Source organism: Oryctolagus cuniculus, chromosome 13, assembly GCF_964237555.1.
Source record: "Oryctolagus cuniculus chromosome 13, mOryCun1.1, whole genome shotgun sequence".
In the NCBI taxonomy this organism is placed as follows: domain Eukaryota; kingdom Metazoa; phylum Chordata; class Mammalia; order Lagomorpha; family Leporidae; genus Oryctolagus; species Oryctolagus cuniculus.
The window spans coordinates 1,726,113-1,748,158 of record NC_091444.1 but is presented as its reverse complement, the minus strand read 5'-3'; the positions used below and the strand labels follow the sequence as shown (position 1 = coordinate 1,748,158).

Sequence of the window (22,046 nt, the reverse complement as noted above, 5' to 3'; positions counted from 1 at the left end):
CGCCCTCTGTGGGGCCCGGGAAGCGTGGGGGTTGGGCTTGGTCTCGTTCCCTCTGTGAGATCAAACGCCCACCAGAGGAGCAGAGCCGCGTGGGAGGATGCAGAGAACACATCTGTGCTCCACTCCAGGAAGTTGGTTTTTTGTTTTGTTTTGTTTTGACAGAGTTAGACAGTGAGAGACAGAGAGAAAGGTCTTCCTTCTGTTGGTTCACCCCCCAAATGGCTGCAACGGCCGGAACTACGCCAATCCGAAGGCAGGAGCCAGGTGCTTCTTCCTGGTCTCCCATGCGGGTGCAGGGCCCAAGGACTTGGGCCATCCTCCACTGCACTCCCCAGCCACAGCAGAGAGCTGGACTGGAAGAGGGGCAACTGGGACAGAATCCGGTGCCCATATGGGATGCCAGCGCCACAGGCGGAGGATTAACCAAGTGAGCCACGGCGCCGGCCCCAAGACAAGGAAGTTGGTTTTGACAAGGGGAGGCCTCGGAACGGGCGACACAGGCAGGCGTTTGGCCCGTGGTGAAGCTGCCGCTTGGGACGCCTTCACCCCATGTCAGGGTGCCTGGCCCGAGTCCCGGCTCTGCTCCTGATCCGGCCTCCTGCTCCTACATCCTGGGAGCCAGCAGGTAAAGGGTCCCCGCCACCCTCAGGGGAGAGCCGGAGTGAGCTCTGGGCTCCCGACTTCAGCCTGGCTCAGCCCGGGCTGCTGCAGGCATTTGAGGAGTGAATTGGCAGATAGGGGATCTCTCCCTGTCTCCCTCTCTCCCTGTCTCCCTGTCTCCGTCTCCCTGTCTCCCTCTCTCCCTCTCTCCCTGTCTGTCTCCCTGTCTCCCTGTCTCCGTCTCCCTGTCTGTCTCCCTCTCGCTCCCTCTCTCTCTCTCTCCCTCTCTCCCTGTCTCCCTCTCTCCCTGTCTCCCTGTCTCCCTGTCTGTCTCTCTCTCCCTCCCTGTCTCACTCTCTCCCTGTCTGTCTCCCTCTCTCCCTGTCTCCCTGTCTGTCTCCCTCTCTCCCTGTCTCTCTCCCTCTCTCGCTGTCTGTCTCCCTCTCTCTCGCTCCCTCCCTCTCTCCCTGTCTCCCTGTCTGTCTCCCTGTCTCCCTCTCTTCCCTCTCTCCCTGTCTCCCTGTCTCTCTCCCTCTCCTCCTCTCTCCCTGTGTCCCTCTCCCCCTCTCCTCCTCTCCCCCTCTCCCCGTGAGTGTTTGGAAGCTGTTACAGCAGCTCAGGCGTGGGTGAGGCCCTGGTGAGGGCGGCCGCAGACCACAGTGCTGGGATCCGACCCCAGGGGCAGTGTCTCGGGTCCTTTCCGGGCGTGGTTGGGCTGGGTGAGCAGCCGAGGACCTGGCCCCGCTGCCAGCACCGGTGGCTGCCCAGGCCCAGCCCTGGTGTGGGGCAGTGAGGTGCTGAAGGGCCCAGCTCGGCCAGCTCTGTGACCCTGGGAACTTGCTGGAGCTTCTGTTTCCTGTGTCCAGAGGAGACAGAGCCCCGGGTACGTGTGGGGTTGATGCGGCTGCACAGACGCCACGGGTGTGGGGACAGGGTCCCCGTAAAACAGTGTCATCCCTGTCCCTACATCACAAGGCCAACCAGGGGCCAGCGACGCGTCCCACATGACAGGCAGGGTCCATGGACAGGTCTCCATAACAGCCATCATCCTGCTCTTACACCGGGAGACCAACCAGGGCCAGCGACACCTCCCACGTCCATGGACACGGTCTCCATAACAAGAGTGTGGTCACTGTCCCTACACCAGGAGACCAACCAGGGCCAGCAACACCTCCCACGTCCATGGACACAGTCTCCATAACAACCATCATCCTGTTCCTACACCAGGAGACCAACCAGGGCCAGCAACGCCTCCCACGTCCATGGACACGGTCTCCATAACAACCATCATCCCTCTCCCTACACCAGGAGACCAACCAGGGGCAGCGACGCCTCCCACGTCCATGGACACGGTCTCCATAACAACCATCATCCCTGTCCCTACACCGGGAGACCAACCAGGGCCAGCGACGCCTCCCACATGCATGGACACGGTCTCCATAACAACATCATCCCTCTCCCTACACCAGGAGACCAACCAGGGCCAGCGACGCCTCCCACATGCATGGACACGGTCTCCATAACAACCATCATCCCTCTCCCTACACCAGGAGACCAACCAGGGCCAGCGACACCTCTCACGTCCATGGACACGGTCTCCATAACAACATCATCCCTGTCCCTACACCAGGAGACCAACCAGGGGCAGCAACACCTCCCACGTCCATGGACACAGTCTCCATAACAACCATCATCCTGTTCCTACACCAGGAGACCAACCAGGGGCAGCAACACCTCCCACGTCCATGGACACAGTCTCCATAACAACCATCATCCTGCTCCTACACCAGGAGACCAACCAGGGCCAGCGACGCCTCCCACATCCATGGACACGGTCTCCATAACAACCATCATCCTGCTCCTACACCAGGAGACCAACCAGGGCCAGCAACACCTCCCACGTCCATGGACACGGTCTCCATAACAACCATCATCCTGTTCCTACACCAGGAGACCAACCAGGGCCAGCGACACCTCCCACGTCCACGGACACGGTCTCCATAACAACCATCATCCTGCTCCTACACCAGGAGACCAACCAGGGCCAGCGACACCTCCCATGTCCATGGACATGGTCTCCTTAACAACCAACATCCCTGTCCCTATACCAGGAGACCAACCAGAGCCAGCGACACCTCCCACGTGGTGACAGATTTTGAGCGCTGGAGTCGGCCATGAGCCTACCCAGAAGCCGGGAACCTCGGCCAAGCCACGTCCCCTGCCCTGAGAGTCTCGGCTCAGACCCCTCCCACTGTTTCCTGTTTTCCTCCGGCTCAGTGGCAGAAGCCAGGTGCACGTGGCTTTTGGGAGCCGGCCCCGTGTGGCGCTCTGGGGCCCTGGTCTGGCGAGTGTGCAGCCTCCCGTGTTTGATAGAAGCCGGCTCTGGCTGACACGCTAGTGCCACTCGGGCCGTGGAGACCGGCAGCGTAACTGGAACTCGCGGCTCCCGCGGCCCAGGGCCCGAGCAGGGAGGGCTGGCCGGCTCCTCCGGCCTCCACTCATTCCTCACGCTCTTTCTCTTAAAGACTGCGTGCTGATGCTGCAGGGAACCGACAGGGCGCTGGGTGGAGCAGACAGAGGGCCTTGGCTGTGGGCGCCCCGCCAGTCTGCTGGGGTCAGGGGAGAGGTCACTCACAGGCCTGCCCCCGTGTGGCCTGCGACCCCTGCCTCGCTGCCCCTGGAATGGCACCCCCTATGCTCAGAGGTGAGAGTGGACGCCCGGACTCTGACATCTCCGGGAAGGCTGGGGTGCCCAGGCCAGGGCCTCTGCCAGTCTCAGCAGGATGGCGAAGGTTTGCTGGGCTGCCCGGCGGCGCCCGAGCACCCCTGCTTCCCTGGAAGCCATGTGTCCCCGTCTGGTGCCCGCTGCCTGCGTGCGCTGGCCCAGTGTTCCAGGTCACTTCCCCATCTCAGCGTGGTGCCGTCGCCTGGGGTGGGGCTGGGATGAGGGAGGCACCGGCAGCAGCGGTACATCTCCTGGAAAGCCCTGTGGCCTTGGTGAACCCCACGGTCAAGGTGCAATGTCCTCCCCTGCACCTGGATGGAGGTGGACGCTGGGGACAGGACCGGCCACCCTGGGAGTTCACGACGCCCGCGTTTCCAACCACCCTTTTCCACCCTTTTATTATTATTATTATTATTATTATTATTATTATTTTGACAGGCAGAGTGGACAGAGAGAGAGACAGAGAGAAAGGTCTTCCTTTTGCCATTGGTTCACCCTCCATTGTCCGCCATGGCTGGCGTGCTGCGGCTGGCGCATCGCGCTGATCCGAAGGCAGGAGCCAGGTGCTTCTCCTGGTCTCCCATGGGGTGCAGGGCCCAAGCACTTGGGCCATCCTCCACTGCCTTCCCGGGCCACAGCAGAGAGCTGGCCTGGAAGAGGGGCAACCGGGACAGAATCCGGCGCCCCGACCGGGACTAGAACCCGGCGTGCCGGCACCGCTAGGTGGAGGATTAGCCCATTGAGCCGCGGTGCCGGCCTCCACCCTTTAAAGTAGGCACTTGGCCCACATGGCCGCTGAGCAACTCTGGTATCGGGGAAGATGCACCCTCCCACCAGGAGCCTCCCCGTGGCTCTGTCCCGTGGCCTGCGGCTCCCCTTGCCTGGCTGGGATCAAAGCAGTCCCAGACTGACAATTCTGGATGCGTAGACAGCGTGTCTCAGGAAAACCCTGGCCTGCCTCCAGCTCTCATTACGGGCCTGGTGGGGGCAGTCCCTGAGAGTCCGCAGGTGCCCCCAAATCTGCAGACGCTCGAGCCCCTCGTATAGCCCCGTGTGGCGTGGCACGTGGCCGGCACCGTCCCACGTCCTTGCAGTCAGCTCTGAATGTGACGCGGGGCCGTGCGTACGGTTTAGGCTGCGTCACTGGCACTGGGGAGCGAGGACAAGAACAGCCTGCGCGTCCGCAGCACAGACCCCGCTCCCCTCAAAGGCTGCTCCGTCCCCTGCGCGGGGGCAGCCATGAGGGCGGAGCATGCTGGAGGCACCGGCTCCCCTGCTCCCCGGGGATGCTTGCATGCAGGCCCTGCTGGTGTGACCGTTGTCCTGACGTGACCGTGCAGGAGCGGGCTTAAGGATCCCCTAACCCTGCCAGGCTTTCCCCAGCCCAAGGTCAGCGTCCCGCTCCAGAGCCCTCCCCCGGCCCACCACCCTCTCCCCCACACGCTCGTACGTGGGGCGAACACAGAGCCGGGCCTGAGCGGGGCTCCCGGGGCAGTGCCCCGACCCCGACTCCTGCCTCGGACCCGCGGCTCACGAGCGCCCTGCCTCTTGTCTTGCAGTTGACGGCCCTCCGATGGAGCCCTCCCAGTTCGTGTCTGTTGTCCCCAGACACCCAGACAAGATGGGATTTGATGAGGTAGGCCTGGGGTGCGGGGGCGAGCAGGGGGCACGCGTGTGCGCAGCTGGCCCGTGAGCCTGAGCACGCGTCTGGGAGCTGCGAGGGCACCGAGGTCCCGGGGAAAGGCAGGGGTTCGGCTCCGTCTCGCTCCCTCGGCTCTGGGGGGAGGTTCGTGGTCAAGAGCGTTCATCGGCCGGTCGGAGAGGGTGCTGCTCGGTTGTGAACCTGCGCTCGGCGCTTCCCACGAGCGGACTTTGCCGCGGTTTTTGTCGAGGCCGGGGAAGCCGGCAGCCCTGGGCTGGATGCCGCAAGGGGGCGCGGGTGGAGGCCGTGCCGGGGCTCTGGGTTGGCCATCTGTCACCCACAGGGAGGCCGGGGCAGAGCTGAGAGCACCAAGAATAGGGGAAATGGAAGCTGCTTGCAAACCCGGGCCTCCCCGCAGGCGGGGATGGGTGCGTGTGCGTGTGCGTGTGTGTGTGCGTGTGCACGTGTGTGTGTGAGATGGACTGTAACGGTGGAGGGGCTGGAGCAGGAATGCACGGAGCTGCCGTCCTGGTCGCAGGCTCCCTGGGTCCGTGGCAGGGGCAGGACGCAGCGCCCTGGCACCTGGAGGTCCTGAAGCTGGCGCTGGCACCCTGCGCCTGAGCGAGAACCCTCCCGGGGACTGGGGGTGCACCCCGGCAGGCCGGCGCTCCGTGCCGCGGCGTGGTCCTGGAAGAGGCCCTGCCGTGTGTACTGACACCCACCCGGCCCCCACATAGCTGCAGGAATCGGGGTTCCTTCCGTGGCGTGGGCGGGGACCAGACTTCCAGGTGACTAAGGGTCTTCGGGAACATTCAGCAGGAGAGAGCTCTCGGCTCTGGCCCCAGGAGGAGAGCAAATCACACGGCAGAACCAGGGCCTTCCCGCCCCAGCCTCGTCCGGGAGGACGCGGTGTGGGGCCTGGGCCCCTCCTGGGCCCCGTGGAAGATGCTGGCTCCGGGCGGGGACGCCGGCCCGGGCGGTGCTTCCTCAAGCCTGGGTGAGCATCTGTCTGTGCACAGCACAGCGACACTGGGCCATGTCTGGCTGTGCCGTCCCCTCTCTGTCCCCGAGGGCCGTGCGGCCGCGGTTGTTAGCACACGCAGCCTGGCGGGGGCGGGGACTGCTCTGTGGGTCCCTGAGGTCTCGCACATGGCTGCTCTCCAGGCTGTGTCTGTGTGTGTGTGGTTTGATTTGGCTTGGCTCTCCCCGAGTGACCCCAGGTGGCCCCAGGGCTACCCTGCAGGGAATGACACGCCCCTCCCGTCCCCTGGGAGAGGGAGGGTGGACGTGGCCCCGGAGGAGAGGGAGGGTGGACGTGGCCCTGGAGGAGCGGGAAGGTGGACGTGGCCCTGGAGGAGAGGGAGGGTGGACGTGGCCCCGGAGGAGAGGGAGGGTGGACGTGGCCCGGGAGGAGAGGGAGGGAGGACGTGGCCCTGGAGGAGAGGGAGGGAGGACGTGGCCCTGGAGGAGAGGGAGGGAGGACGTGGCCCGGGAGGAGAGGGAGGGTGGACGTGGCCCTGGAGGAGCGGGAAGGTGGACGTGGCCCTGGAGGAGAGGGAGGGTGGACGTGGCCCTGGAGGAGTGGGAGGGAGGACGTGTCCCGGGAGGAGAGGGAGGGTGGACGTGGCCCTGGAGGAGAGGGAGAGTGGACGTGGCCCTGGAGGAGAGGGAGGGTGGACGTGGCCCTGGAGGAGCGGGAAGGTGGACGTGGCCCTGGAGGAGAGGGAGGGTGGACGTGGCCCTGGAGGAGAGGGAGGGAGGACGTGGCCCGGGAGGAGAGGGAGGGTGGACGTGGCCCTGGAGGAGAGGGAGGGTGGACGTGGCCCTGAAGGAGAGGGAGGGTGGACGTGGCCCTGGAGGAGCGGGAAGGTGGACGTGGCCCCGGAGGAGAGGGAGGGTGGACGTGGCCCTGGAGGAGAGGGAGGGAGGACGTGGCCCCGGAGGAGAGGGAGGGTGGACGTGGCCCTGGAGGAGAGGGAGGGTGGACGTGGCCCTGGAGGAGCGGGAAGGTGGACGTGGCCCCGGAGGAGTGGGAAGGTGGACGTGGCCCTGGAGGAGAGGGAGGGTGGACGTGGCCCCGGAGGAGAGGGAGGGTGGACGTGGCCCTGGAGGAGTGGGAGGGTGGACGTGGCCCCACGCTACGGTTCTGAGTGCGCAGGGAGAGCCGACCCCGCCCAGGTCTACAAACGAGGAAGTCGCCAAGCCGAAGGCCAGTAGTCCCCTCAGCGATCACATTAACAAAACGAGTATCCAGCTGGGTCAACAGCGGTGTGACAGAACCACCAGGCCCTCAGCACTGCCTGGTGCCCCAGAGGACGCTGAGGTACTCAGCACTCAGCACTGCCTGCTGCCCAGTCACAGGACTTCTGTGGGATACTCAGCACTCAGCACTGCCTGGTGCCCCAGAGGACTCTGAGGTACTCAGCACTCAGCACTGCCTGCCACCCAGTCACAGGACTTCTGTGGGGTACTCAGCACTCAGCACTGCCTGCCACCCAGTCCCAGGACTTCTGCGACAGCACCTCCTGCTCTCCTGTCACTTTTTTGTGCAGGATTTAAAATTCAGTAGAAATGAGTTTTCGTCACGGTAGCCAAGACCCTCGTAAAACAGGGAATCCACGCGTGGCCCCAGATGTGTGGCCCGGTACGGCTGAGCACCAGGCTGGTGATGGGAGCGCACCCTTGAGTCTGGCCACAGTGGGTGCAGTCTTGGGTTCCACAAGACAAGCTGGTTGAACTCCTTTTTGGCTGGGGGGGAATCAGCCGCAGACACTGGCTCTGCGCCTGCCTCCCACGCGCCCCGCTGGGCAGACGGGAGGACTCAGTCGCCCACCTGGCTCGGGGCTTCTGATGTCGCCATGCCGGGCAGCCAAGCTTGGGGGCCTGGGTTCACCCCCAGAACCAGCGTGCTGCTGCTTGCGGCCAGAGCCCGTGGAGAGGCCCGGGCTTGCCCGTGGCGGCCGCGGCACCGGGCCTGGGGGACACCCGGGTACAGCCAGCACGGGCTGCCACGTGGTGGCCTCATGGCACAGGCAGGGCAGCCGGCAGGAACTCGGGGCCCAGCCTTCCTGGGGCAGTGGGGTGCACCTGCTGTGGGCCTGCACATGCCAGCAGGTATCCAACGTGCACAGGACGCCTCTGGCCCACCCCTTCTTCGCCAAGGGCAGGACCCCTGTCCCTTGACTTCTCTGGGGAACGTCCCTGCCTGCCTGGGAGGCGGGGCCTCGGGCAAGCCGACGGCTGCAGCTGCCACCCTGGCACTTGGGTTTGGCACCTCTGACCCTGTGACATCCAGCCGGTGGATGTAGGTTATGCTGACCCCGATGGGTAACACGCGGGAGTCGGGGCCGCTGTCACCCCAGTTTTATGGAGGCGGAAGCTGAGGCGCAGGGACTGGCCAGGGCAGTCGGCGGCATCGGGGCTCCGCGCACCGCTGACTTCCGCCGTTTCCCAAGCTGCCTCCTGCCGCCCGTGTTGTGTGTGGGGTTAGTTCACCTTTGGCCTCTTGGAGCGCCGGGGCCCTGCCCCTCCTCCACGCCGGCGCGGGCCTGGAGTGACCGCTCCTCTCCTCTCCCTCCCGGCTAGATCTTCATGATCAACCTCAAGCGCAGGCAGGACAGGCGGGGCCGGATGCTGCGCACGCTGTACGAGCAGGAGATCGAGGTCCAGGTGGTGGAGGCCGTGGACGGGAAGTGAGTGGCGCCCCCTGCAGGTGCGGGGAAGCGGGCGTGGCGTGTCTCCGCGACCACGGTCAGTCCTGGGTGGGCCTGAAGACGCGTGGGCCACACTTTGAGAGATTTATTTAGAAGTCAGTTACGGAGACAGAGAGGTCTTCCGTCCTCTGGTTCACTCCCCAAAGGGCCGCACAGCCAGCCGGGAGCCAGGACCGCCATCCGGTTCTCCCACAGGGTGGCAGAGCCCGAGCGCTCGGGCCGCCTTTCATTGCTTTCCCAAGCTCAACAGCAGGGAGCTGGATGGGGCGTGGAGGAGCTGGGATGCGAACAGGCGCTCCTGTGGGATGCGGTGTCACGTTTGGTGGCTCACCCTGCTGCCCCACAGCCACGCTTCTACTACAGCCACGGGCCGCAGGCGGTGGCATCTACGCTGGTTCCCCACACAGAGTGGGCCCGAGGTCCACTCAGCAGCCGGGGGGGGGGGGTCTCTGGCCGTCCTTGCTCTGGGTGCTATTGCCTCGTCTCCAGGGTCCTGCAGCGTGCTGTGCCGGAGCCTGGCTTGGGCCGGTGTGAAACTCCGGCAACCTGCGGAGAATGAAGGGGAACCCATGCCGAGGTCTCTGCAGGCTGTGGGTGAGGCGCCCGCGCCGACCTTGGCGGCCACTTTCCCGGAACAAGGCAGGAAAGTGCTGGCCGCCGGTCCGACTCCCCCTGTGGATTCTGTGGTCGCTGTTTGGTTCTGCTTGCTTGGCGCTGCCATCCGGCACCCTGAAGTGCTTCGGGGGATAGATTTTTATAAGGCACGGGTGTCCGTGGCCAGTGTTCACGTGGGACCTGAGTGGCTTCGCTTCCGTGGGCACACGGCCAGCCGGGGTGACAGACACGGCTGCACAGTCCCGGTGTCTCCCTCAGAGAATCCAGCAGCGGTGCCGAGAGCACGCCCTGATTCCCTTCCAGACGCGGGGACTGGCTCGGGCTCTCCATAAAGGAGCCTCAAGGTGGCGCTTGTGTGGGGGTGGCCCTGTTAAGTTCGTCTCGAACACGGCCGGGGCTAAAATTACCCTGGGGAAATTAGTTTTTCGGAAATAAAGTTTAAGTCCTGCAGCCTGTTCTGGGCTGTGGCAGCCGTGGCACTGGCTCAGGTGGCCCCCAGAGCCCCACCCCACCCACAGACGTGGCCCCCAGGACACCCTGTGTGCGTCCCAGACCCACGTCCCTGACCAGGGATGGAATTCGCGTCTCCTCCCAGCTCCTGCACCCCCCACTTCTGTGATGGCGCCCACGGAAGCACAAAAGTCTCTCTTTCGTCGTCAGGAAACCCAGTTTAGCTCTGGTGCCTGCTGGTTGTGCCTGGGGTGTCGTATCTCAGGCTCCTTCGTCACGGCCAAAGTCACAGCACCCACCCCCGGGCTCGCTCCGAGAGCCCTGTGGTTTCGTCTCTTACTCCGGTCTCTGAGCCGTGGTCCTGTCGGGGTAGGGGTCCCGTTGTCCTGCGTCACGTGTGGAGAGGACTGTTCCGGGCTGGTTGTCGTCTCGCCCTTGACCTAGACGTGGGCTTGGTTTCTGAGCTCTGGACTGCGCTCGGCTGCTCTGTCCGGCCCATGCCGGGGCCTTCTGGGCTGCAGGGAGGCGCGTTACTCCTGTGCAGTGTTTTCCCCGCGCTGCTCCCTCGCGTTTCCATACGGGTTTTAGGATCCGCCAGCGAATCCGCATGCGCAGCCGCTGGAGTCCGCCTGTGCATCCTCGGCCGGGCCTGGCTCGGCAGCTTCTCCCTGGAGCGCGGCGGCTGCGCCTGGCAGGCCGTGTGCTTCGCCGTTCTGCAGGTGTCCGTCAGGCCCGGTGTCACGGCGCTGCCCTCGTTCTGTCCCTTGTCAAGCGTCCGTCATTCGCTTCTTCTCCTTGTGAAGACTTCCGATTTCTGATCACAGGGTGACTCTAAATCTTCATTGTTTTGAATGCTGTTTCCCCGCTTTTCAGTGTAAAGTCTCGCGTGAATTTATTCACTGACGTCAGTACTAGTGCATCTCCCTGTCACTGCCCACGTGGACTGTGCACTGACGTCAGTACTCACGTGTCTCCCTGTCAGTGCTCCCGTGGACTGTGCGCTGACGTCAGTACTAGCGTGTCTCCCTGTCACTGCCCACGTGGACTGTGCACTGACGTCAGTACTCACACGTCTCCCCGTCACTGCCCACATGGACTGTGCACTAATGTCAGTACTCACGCGTCTCCCTGTCACTGCCCACGTGGACTGTGCACTGATGTCAGTACTCACGCGTCTCCCTGACACTGTCCACATGGACTGTGCACTGACATCAGTACTCACGCGTCTCCCTGTCACTGCCCACATGGACTGTGCACTGATGTCAGTACTCACGCATCTCCCTGTCACTGCCCACATGGACTGTGCACTAATGTCAGTACTCACGCGTCTCCCTGACACTGTCCACATGGACTGTGCACTGACATCAATACTCACACGTCTCCCTGTCACTGCCCACATGGACTGTGCACTGATGTCAGTACTCACACGTCTCCCTGTCAGTGCTCCTGTGGACTGTGCACTGACGTCAGTACTCACGCGTCTCCCTGTCACTGCCCACGTGGACTGTGCACTGACATCAGTACTCACGCGTCTCCCTGTCACTGCCCACGTGGACTGTGCACTGACGTCAGTACTCACGCGTCTCCCTGTCACTGCCCACATGGACTGTGCACTAATGTCAGTACTCACGCGTCTCCCTGTCACTGCCCACGTGGACTGTGCACTGACCTCAGTACTCACACGTCTCCCTGTCAGTGCTCCCGTGGACTGTGCGCTGACGTCAGTGTTTGCGAGTTTCCCGGTTCCCCTTGCTGTGGGTTTTCATGTACTCCGTGGGTGCCCATCCCGTGCAAGATTCCCGTCCTCTCAGGTGTACTGAGGCTGATACTGTCTGGTCGTTTTGGTTCAACAACGGTCTTTGCTGGTGCATGTTCCGGCTGTACCTGAAGAACGTTTTCTGCGGATGTTGTCAGGCCCAGTCATGGCGCTGCCCGGCTCTCCCTCCTCGTCCTCCCGCTGCCCACCTGTCTGTCGCATGTTCAAAGTGACATTGGTGTCTCCCACTGTGCCATTGCATTGTCTTCTTCCCTTCTCAGTTCCGCCAGCTTTTGCTTCATGTTTTGGGGGTTGTGTTGTTACTGGTGTGTGTGTGTTCATGTGTGTGTGTGTGCCTGTTTTCAATTAACTTTATACACATATGATGAACTCTATGTTAAGTAAAGAGTTCAACAAGTAGTATGGGGAAAAAACGGTTCCTCAGTAGTTGAGACCTGGGCTGTTCAAAATCGTTGCTTCTCAAAGCGTCAGTTTCACTTCTGCAGATTGCCTTTTCTCACCACGGGTCAGGGAGAACATTGGTGTTTGTCCTTTGGGACTGGCTTATTTCACTAAGTCTGTTCTCAAGTTTCAACCATTTTGTTGCAAATGACAGGATTTCATTTTTTTTACTGCTGTGCAGTACTCCATGGCGTGCATATCCCATAATTATCCTGTTGTGCCTGAGCGAATGCACGCAGAGGAACACCACACATTCATAAAACCTGATGGTCCCTGATTGCTGGCAGTGGAGCTCCTGTCCTAAAGAACTCTCGACCCCAAACCCAAAGCAACAGGGTTTATAGAGGTTGAAAACCACAAAAACGGGAGGGGAATACATGGTTACCAGGGTCAAGCTAACCTAAAGCCTATGTGAAATTAGTATCAATTATAATCTTAACAATACCAGTTACAGTCTTAGCTACTTTATAATCTTGACATTAATCTGTGTTTTGACCTAAATCATATGTAGGACAAATTACAATCCTATCATTAACCCAGGTACAACCTCTCTGCTTTTAAGTGAGCGATCATGTCAGGGGGTCTATGCTTTACCGAGTGTGACGTAGGGGACTGCATCGTCCGTGTTAGGTCATAGTTTCAGACCAGAGTCTCACGGTGGGGAGTGTGTTCTCAAGATGGAGTCTCGGCCAGCGCCGCGGCTCACTAGGCTAATCCTCCACCTGCAGCGCTGGCACCCCAGGTTCTAGTCCCAGCCAGGGTGCTGAATTCTGTCCCGGTTGCTTCTCTTCCAGGCCAGCTCTCTGCTGTGGCCCAGGAAGGCAATGGAGGATGGCTCAGGTCCTTAGGCCCTGCACCCATGTGGGAGACCAGGAGGAAGCACCTGGCTCCTGGCTTCGGATTGGCACAGCACACTGGCCGTAGCAGCCATTTGGGGGGTGAACCAATGGAAGGAAGACTTTTAAAAAAATAAAAATAAATAAAAAGATGGAGCCTCGAGTGCTCTAAAATGGAGTCCTTACTGTCAAGGTGTGAGTTCAATCCAGTCTTCAGCTGACAGGCACTTCGGTTGATTCCATGTCCTGGCTACTGTGGATTGAGCTGCAGTAAACATGGGGGTGCAGATAACTCTTCATGTGCTGATTTCATTTCCCTTGGGTAAATTCCCAGGAGTGGGATGGCAGGGGCGTATGGCAGGTCTGTATTCAGGTTTCTGAGGTGTCTCACACTGTCTTCCACACTGGCTTCCCAGTTTACATTCCCACCAACAGTGGATTAGGGAACCTTTCTCCCCACATCCTCACCAGCATTTGTTGTTTGTTGATTGCTGTATGAAAGCCATTCTAACTGGGGTGAGCTGAAACCTCATTGTGGTTTTGATTGGCATTTCCCTGATGGCTAGTGATCCTGAGGAATTCTTCATGTGTCTGTTGGTCTTTTGAAAAATGCCTGTTCAAGTCCTTTGCTCATTTCTTGACTGGATTGTTGATTTTTTGTTGAGTTTCTTGAGCTCTTTTTATATTCTGGTTATTAATCCTTTATCAGTTGCATAGTTTGCAGATAATTTCTTCCATTCTGCCAGCTGCCTCTTGACTTTGCTGAGTGTTTCTTTTGCAGTACAGAAGCTTTTCAATTTGATGCAATCCCATTTCTCAATTTTGGCTTTGACTGCCTGTGCCTCTGGGGTCTTTTCCAAGAACTCTTTGCCTGTGCCAGTGCCTTGCAGATTTTCCCCAGTGTTCTCCAAGAATTTGATGGTATCAGGTTATAGATTTAGGTCTTTAATCCAGTTTGAGTGGATTTTTGTGTAAGGTGTAAGGTGGGGTCTTGCTTCATGCTTCTGCATGTGGAAACCCAGTTTTCCCAGCACCATTTTGAAGAGACTGTCCTTGCTCCAGGGACTGGTTTAGCTCCTTTGTCGAAGGTCAGTTGGTTGTAGATGCATGGATTGGCTTTTTTGAGTTTCTATTCTGTTCCGTTGTCTGTTTTTTTAGTCTCTGTTTCATCTATCTATTTTTGTCCCAGTGCTAGGCTGTTTTGATTACAACTGCCCTGTAGTGTGTCTTGAAATCTGGTATTGTGATGCCTCCAGCTTTGTTTTTGTTGTACAAGATTGCTTTAGCTATTCGGGGTCTCCTGTGTTTCCATATGAATTTCAGCATTGTTTTTTTCTAGATCTGAGCAGAATGTCTTTGATATTTTGAGTGGTATCTCACTGAATCTATAAATTGCTTTCAGGAGAATGGACATTTTGATGATATTAGTTCTTCCAATCCATGAACTTGGAAGATTTTTCCTATTTTTTGTTTCTTCTTCTATTTCTTTCATTAATATTTTGTAATTCTCATCGTAGAGATCTTTCACGTCCTTGGATAAGTTTATTCCAAGGTATTGGATTGTTTTTGTGGCTATTGTAAATGGGGTTGATCTTAGGAGTTCTTTCTCAGCCATGGCATTGCCTGTGTATACAAAGGCTGTTGATTTTTGTGCATTGATTTTATACCTGCTACTTTGCTAAACTCTTCTATGAGTTCCAGTAGTCTCTTGGTAGAGTTTTTGGATCCCCTACATATAGAGTCATGTCAGCTGCAAGCAGGGATAGATTCGCCCATTTTTGCTGCGTGGGTTCTCTGTGATGTGTCCTCTGCTGCTCTGGGGACTCATCTCTGTTCCTTGCTCCTGCTCTGGCCTGGGGTCTAGGTCAGGGGAGACGCACAGGAGCAGGGGCCTCTGCTCGCTCCTGCCACTGTCCTTGTCACAGAGCGCGTGGGTCGGCGGCGTTTGCCCTGGTGCTGCAGCAGCTGACTAGGGTGCCCGCGTCCCCTTCAGAGCACCTGGGTTTGCTACCTGGCCTCAGCTCCTGCCTCCTGAGACCCCGGGAGCCAGTGGCAATGGCCCAGGTCCCGGGACCCCTGCCACACACAGACTCGGAGCGAGTTTACAGATCCTGGCTTTGGCCAGGCTCAGTCCCAGCTGTTGGGGCATTTGGGGAGTGAACCAGTGGATAGAAGACCTCTCTCCCTCTCCCTCTCCCCTCTCTCCCTCCCTCCCCCCACTCTCCGTCCCCTTCTCTCCCTTCCTCCCCCTCTCCCCCTCCCTCTCTCCCCCTCCCTCCCCCTCTCTCCCTCTCCCCTCCCTCCCCTCCTCTCTCCCTCCCTGTCTCCCTCCCTCTCTCCCTTCCTGTCTCCCTCCCTCTTCCTCCTTCCCTCTCCCTCCCTCTCCCTCCCTCTCCCTCCCACTCTCTCTCTCCCCCTCTCTCCCTCTCTCCCACTCCCTCTCTCTCCCCCTCCTTCCCTTCCTTCCTCCCTTCCTCTCTCCCTCCCTCCCTTCCTCTCTCCCTCCCTCTCCCTCCCTCTCCCTCCCTCTCCCTCCCTCTCCCTCCCTCTCTCTCTCTCCCCCTCTCTGCCTCTCTCTCTCTCCCTTTCAAATAAGTGAAATTTTGAAAAAGAAGGAATCCAGGAGGCCCCAGAAGTCTTTCTCTGTGCAGAGGCTCTGGGAGACAGTGCTCCCTCCACCTCTCTCCTCTGCCGGGGACCCTTGCCCTGCTGACTCCCCCACCCCCTCTGCAGGGCTCTCAACACCAGCCAGCTGAAGGCCCTCCACATCGAGATGCTGCCCGGGTACCGCGACCCCTACTCGTCCCGGCCCCTGACCAGGGGCGAGATCGGCTGCTTCCTCAGCCACTACTCCGTCTGGAAGGAGGTGAGCAGGGCCGGGTGGGCTGCGTGGCTCTGCGGGGTGGGGTGGGGGAGCGGGCTCTGCCGGGACAGCCACACGGGGAGGGGGTCCAGGAGCGCCATCTACGCAGCAGGTCAGCAAGCGCCTTCATCGGGGAAGGAGCCGTGTGGGGGTGGGGCGGCCCTGCCACCCAGCAGAAGTTACTGCGAAGCCGGGAGGTTGCAGAGGCAGAGCCAGGCCCTGGGCTCCCGTCTCTTGGACCAGGGCACTGGTGGGGGTGGCGCTGGAGTGTGGGGCTCCCGGCCATGGCTGCTCCCTCAGCAAAGAGGCCCAGAGCCGGGGCCCAGAAGGCCTCCTCTCCTACCAAGCGGGCAGTGTCTGGCACAGGTGCACCGCGACACGCACGGAACACGCTTCACAAACCCTGCTGTGCCCCCACCCTGCCCTTCACCACAGCATCCAGGGACCCACCCCTCTCCCTTCTCCTCGAGAGTGGAGCTGTGTGGCTCACGTGTGTGTATGGCATGTGTGTGGCATGCATGTGTGTGGGGTGTGCAGTGTATATATGGAACTTGTGTGTGGCATGTATGTGTACTGTGTGGCATGTTCATGTTGCCATGTACATATGTGTATTGCATATGGCATGTGTGTTGTGTGTGGCATATGTGTGTGGCATGTGTGCGGTGTATGTATGTGCCATGTGTGTGCACTCGACATTACCATTGGGGTTTGGCCATGATGCTGGTCACGTGTGTCCTCACTGTCCGTGCCCCTGATGGGCAGGTGCACCAAGGGCAGTGTAGGACAGCAGCGAATGCCCCGTTGTGCTGACCTGGCGAGAGTGGGTTCGGGGTGCCCCGCGGGGTCCAGCACGGATGCCGTCACAGGTGATGGACCGCGAGGCGGGTTCGGGGTGTCCCGCGGGCTCCAGCACGGATGCCGTCACAGGTGATGGACCGCGAGGCGGGTTCGGGGTGTCCCGCGGGGTCCAGCACGGATGCCGTCACAGGTGATGGACCGCGAGGCGGGTTCGGGGTGCCCCGCGGGGTCCAGCACGGATGCCGTCACAGGTGATGGACCGCGAGGCGGGTTCGGGGTGCCCCGCGGGGTCCAGCACGGATGCCGTCACAGGTGATGGACCGCGAGGCGGGTTCGGGGTGTCCCGCGGGCTCCAGCACGGATGCCGTCACAGGTGATGGACCGCGAGCTGCGGAAGGCGCTGGTCATTGAGGACGACGTGCGGTTCGAGCACCAGTTCAAGAGGAAGCTGATGCAGCTGATGGCCGACGTCGAGCGGGCGCAGCTGGACTGGGAGCTGATGTGAGTGACAGCGCCGCGAGCCCGGCTGCCGCCTCCGCCGTCCGGTGTCCCCCGGGCAGGGGAAGTGGGGTGCCCGCAGCCTCTGGGGACCGTCTTGTCTCCAGCATGAGCAACCCTGGGGGCTCCTTTAAGAGGCGGGTGTGGGTGACAGAGCGAAGTGGTCCTGAGAAAGAGACGGCGGACATGAGGGAGTGAGGCAGGTGTCCCGTGGTGCCCTGGGACTCAGGGGACAGCACCCACCCCCGGGGAGTGAGGCAGGGGTCCCGTGGTGCCCACTGGGGCCTCGGGGGACAGCACCCGCCCCTGGGGAGTGAGGCAGGTGTCCCGTGGTGCCCTGGGACTCAGGGGACAGCACCCACCCCCGGGGAGTGAGGCAGGTGTCCCGTGGTGCCCACTGGGGGCTCGGGTGACAGCACCCACCCCTGGGGAGTGAGGCAGGTGTCCCGTGGTGCCCTGGGGACTCGGGTGACAGCACCCGCCCCGGGGGAGTGAGGCAGGTGTCCCGTGGTGCCCTGCTGCGGACTGGGGGGGCTCAGGAAACAGTTCCTGCCCCTGGGGAGCGCGGCTGCAGGTCGGGTGGGCAGAGGGCCAGCGGGGCAGGAAGAGCAGCTTGCCAGGGCAGCACTGGTCCTGGCTGGTCGGGCCGAGCACCTGCCTCTCTCCAAAGCAAGGAGGCTGCTGGGCCCTGTTCATGTGTCAGCTGGGGGTCAAGGCCAATTCCATCAATGCAGACCCCGCCCCTCACGTGCCCAGGGGGACTGTGACGCTGGCCCTGGGAGGGACACGTGGGCACAGGAAACCCTAGCGTGGCTCCACCCACCCCTGCCACAGACCCAGAGGCTGTGCCGCCTGTCCGCCATTCCCCATGGTCAGAGCTGGGCCTGTGCAGCCCCCGGGGTCACTGGGCCCCGCCTCTGTGGCTCAGCCTGGGGCCCCGTCCACGTGGGGCTGGCCCGTGAGCTTCTTGTCCTGATGGGGGTACCCCGAAAGTGTCCTTCAAATCCCAGGTGGTCAGTCTGGTACCCAGTCTCCCAAATACGGCAGTTCCGAGTTTTCTCTCGCTTTCTGAGGTGCAGAGGAGGACGGAGGCGCACAGGCTGCCATGGTGGCCCACTGCATGTTCCAGGAAGAGGCGCTAGTGGGTGGGAAGCAGAAACGTGGCACGGGCCACACGGTGGCACTTCAGGTTTGCCAGTGAGCGCGGTGCAGCCTGCGAGCCGGCCTGCGCCTTCCTGTGAGCGCAGCTGGAAGTCCTCCCCGGGGGACCGGGCTCCAACCGCTCACCCGTGCCTCGGCTTCCCAGGCAGGCAGGCAGGCAGGCAGGCGCGGGGTGCCGACGCCGCGCCCCAAGCCGGCTGCTTCCTCGCAGCTACATCGGCAGGAAGAGGATGCAGGTGCAGGAGCCGGAGCGGGTGGTGCCCTCGGTGGGCAACCTGGTGGAGGCCGACTACTCCTACTGGACCCTGGGCTACGCCCTCTCGCAGGAGGGGGCCCGGAAGCTGGTGGGGGCCGACCCCTTCGGGAAGATGCTGCCCGTGGACGAGTTCCTGCCCATCATGTACGACAAGCACCCCGTGTGAGTGTCCACCCGCGGGCCCCCACCCTGTACCAGCACCCGTGTGAGTGTCCACCCGCGGGCCCCCACCCTGTACCAGCACCCGTGTGAGTCCCCACCTGCGGGCCCCCACCCTGTACCAGCACCCCGTGTGAGTCCCCACCCACGGCTCCTCCCACCCTGTACCAGCACCCGTGTGAGTCCCCACCCACGGCTCCTCCCACCCTGTACCAGCACCCGTGTGAGTCCCCACCCACGGCTCCTCCCACCCTGTACCAGCACCCATGTGAGTCCCCACGCACGGCCCCCCACCCTGTACCAGCACCCGTGTGAGTGTCCCCACCCGCGGGCCCCCCATCCTGTACCAGCACCTGTGTGAGTGTCCCCAACCGCGGGCCCCCCACCCTGTACCAGCACCCGTGTGAGTCCCCACCTGCGGGCCCCCATCCTGTACCAGCACCCGTGTGAGTCCCCACGCACGGCCCCCCACCCTGTACCAGCACCCGTGTGAGTCCCCACGCACGGCCCCCCACCCTGTACCAGCACCCGTGTGAGTCCCCACGCACGGCCCCCCACCCTGTACCAGCACCCGTGTGAGTGTCCCCACCCGCGGGCCCCCCATCCTGTACCAGCACCTGTGTGAGTGTCCCCAACCGCGGGCCCCCCACCCTGTACCAGCACCCGTGTGAGTCCCCACGCACGGCCCCCCATCCTGTACCAGCACCGGTGTGAGTCCCCATGCATGGCCCCCCCTTCCTGTACCAGCACCCGTGTGAGTCCCCACGCACGACCTCCCCCACCCTGTACCAGCACCCATGTGAGTCCCCACGCACGGCCCCCCACCCTGTACCAGCACCCGTGTGAGTCCCCACGCACGGCCCCCCATCCTGTACCAGCACCCGTGTGAGTCCCCACACAGGGCCCCCCACCCTGTACCAGCACCCGTGTGAGTCCCCACGCACGGCCCCCCCACCCTGTACCAGCACCCGTGTGAGTCCCCCACGCACGGGCCCTGTGGGTCCCTCCGACGGCGCCCATGTGAGCACCTGCCGCTGTGGGCCGGGGCCCTGAGCTCAGCCTGTTCGCGGAGCCTCTGTTTCCGGACGCGTGCCCGTCTCCTGATGCACTTTCCCTACCTGCGGCCAGGGAGGCCGCCCCGGAGGAGGGAAGAGGAGGCGGGGCTGACCCTGCTGGGCGGGGCTCCACCAGGAGGGCTTGCTGCTCCCCCACTAAGGGCATTGAGCAGAGCATCCTCCAGCCTGGCCGAGTGACCTGGCCCTGCTGCGCTCACGGTGTCCAAGGCAGGGGAGCAGGGGGTCCGGCCTCGCCGCCCAGGAGCGGTCGCGGACCCTGCGCTCACCCGGTGTGGTCATGGGTGGTGTCCCCATCAGGGTCTTGGGGGCAGAGCAGGCGGGCACCTCCATGGTGGGAGCTGTGCCCAGGCACCTACCAGGAGCGGCTCAGGCGCCAGTCAGCAACCCCCGTGAGAGCAGCAGGGCGCTGCTCCCACTGCTGGGGTCCCCTGGCCACTGCTGCGGCACAGGCCAAGGCCTCCTGCAGGCGGCCCACAGCCTGAGTCCCCCCCACCCCCCACCCCCGGCTTCATGGCTGTGCTCTGGCCACCGCCCAGATCTGAGACGCGTGCGCTCACCAGCCAGGAGCACCCTGGGGTTTGCAGGAGGCACAGGAGGCCCATGGTGTCCACCCAGTGCACAGGGGGAGCCTGACCTCCCGCCCCGCCCCCGCCCCCCCGCCCTCCACCCCTGCCTGACCTCCCGCCCCCCCGCCCCCCACCCCTGCCTGACCTCCTGCCCCTGCCCCCTCCGCCCCGCCCCCCACCTGTCCCCGACCGCCCGGGGCCCTCTGCAGGTGTGTGGGGAAGCTGTCTGCCCGGGGACGGTGGCCCTGCGCCGGCAGTGGGAGGACGCGGCCCGCCCCCTCTTCCAGGGCCGAGTACAAGGCGCACTACCAGTCCCGGGACCTGAAGGCCTTCTCCGCGGAGCCGCTGCTCATCCACCCCACGCACTACACGGGCCAGCCCGGGTACCTGAGCGACACCGAGACCTCGACCATCTGGGACAACGAGACAGTGGCCACCGACTGGGACAGGACCCATTCCTGGAAGTCCCGGAAGCAAGGGCGCATCCACGGCAGCGCCAAGAACTCGGAGGCGCTGCCGCCGCCCGCCTCCATGGGCACCGCGCCCTCGCGGGACGAGCTCTGAGGGCGCCCTGCCCGGTGGTCCTGCCTTCAGTGGCCAGAGCCCCGTGAGCAGAGTGCTCCCACGTGTGCTGGCGGGGAGGGGCCGGCCGAAGGGCGAGGTCACTGCCACCAGGCCTCGCCCAGCTGTCCCCTCTCTGAGCGGTGACGAAGCAGCAGCTGGCAGACGTGGCCTGAACACGCGTGCGGGAGTGCGCGCTGCCGGCACTGCGGTCACCTGGGGGAATCCTTCGCCAGCGTTGGCTGGGGGCGGGCCTGGGTCCGGCCCGGTCCCGCAGGTGTCCGAGTCAGGGGCTATTTAGGAGAGACGTGATATGGTGGGGGGGGTCCCTGTGGCCAGCAGCTGGGTCCCCCCCCCCGGATTATTTATTCTACAGCACGTGGGCAACGCTGCAGCTGCCAAGGCGCCCTGGGGCGTGGGCGGCGTGGACGCCCGGCCCTGCCCGACCGGGCAGAGGCTCCAGCCCTGGGGAGCCTTTCCCGAGAGCCCGCTCCCAGGCCCCCTCTCCGGAGGTCGCGTCCGGGGAACGCAGAGGGGCGTGGCGGCTTCCTCCTCCCGACAGGTGCAGGTGCCGGGTGTGGGCCAGGAGGAAGCCCCAGCTGGTTTCTGCGTCGTTTCTTAGTGCTTCCCTGTCAGCTGGTCTGACGGCCTGAGTTCTTAAGAGACCTTGGACTTGCTCCGGCCTCCCGCGGGCACTCGGGAGCGCCCGCCCAGGCTCGCCCTCGCCTCCCCTGGGGACAACTACTGGCCCGCGGGGGCTGTGTGAAAAATTAAAGAAAACTTTGCTCAACGCTGCCGGCCCTTGGTCCCTCGGGTGCGGGAGCGTGGACAGGGCCGAGGCCTCCGCGTGTGGGGTGGCGACCGGAAGCTGGAGGCGGGAACTGCGGGCTCCCGCTCTGGGTTTCTCACGGGACACCACGGCCGTTCTTTCGAGGGAGTTCCAGGCGTGATGCTGTCCTCCCGAAGTTTCCAGTAAGACGCTGGTGCCTGCAAAGTGAGACCGGTTCCTGCTGGCTGAGAGCCCTGGGCGACGCCGAAGTGCCAGTCTCTCCCGGAGCCGCTGCTCACCTGTTGATTGCAGCGCCAGCTCGCCCCCCTGCTGGTCCCCTCGCCAAACGCTGGCCAGGCCGCAGCTCCGCCTCTGCCGTGTGGCAGAGGCCTGAGAACTCACACCCTCTGCTGCTTCCTAGGCTGCACAGTTGCAGGCGAGCCGGGACTCGAACCCAGGCCCTCCGGCTGTGCTTCTGAGGCTCTCGCCAGCCAGGCAATGCGGCTCCGTCACCGCCACAGCTCGGTGAGGACAGCAGGC

General features: G+C 62.7%; 1 protein-coding gene across 5 annotated transcripts in view; it reads left to right on the top strand.

The window, feature by feature from the left end:
• The window catches only part of COLGALT2 (collagen beta(1-O)galactosyltransferase 2), an 80,153-nt gene extending 58,626 nt beyond the window's left edge, over positions 1-21,527 (top strand). For 3 of the 5 annotated variants that reach the window (XM_070055007.1, XM_070055010.1, XM_070055011.1), the window contains exons 7-12: positions 4,885-4,961; positions 8,553-8,659; positions 15,533-15,665; positions 16,834-16,961; positions 18,331-18,537; positions 20,464-21,527. In XM_070055007.1, the coding sequence (XP_069911108.1) occupies positions 4,885-4,961; positions 8,553-8,659; positions 15,533-15,665; positions 16,834-16,961; positions 18,331-18,537; positions 20,464-20,740 (929 nt within the window). In that variant the 3' untranslated portion in view covers positions 20,741-21,527. The remainder of the gene's footprint in view (positions 1-4,884; positions 4,962-8,552; positions 8,660-15,532; positions 15,666-16,833; positions 16,962-18,330; positions 18,538-20,463) is intronic. The other 2 variants (XM_070055009.1, XM_070055008.1) reach the window with 2 other exon arrangements.
• Positions 21,528-22,046: the final 519 nt, after the last annotated feature.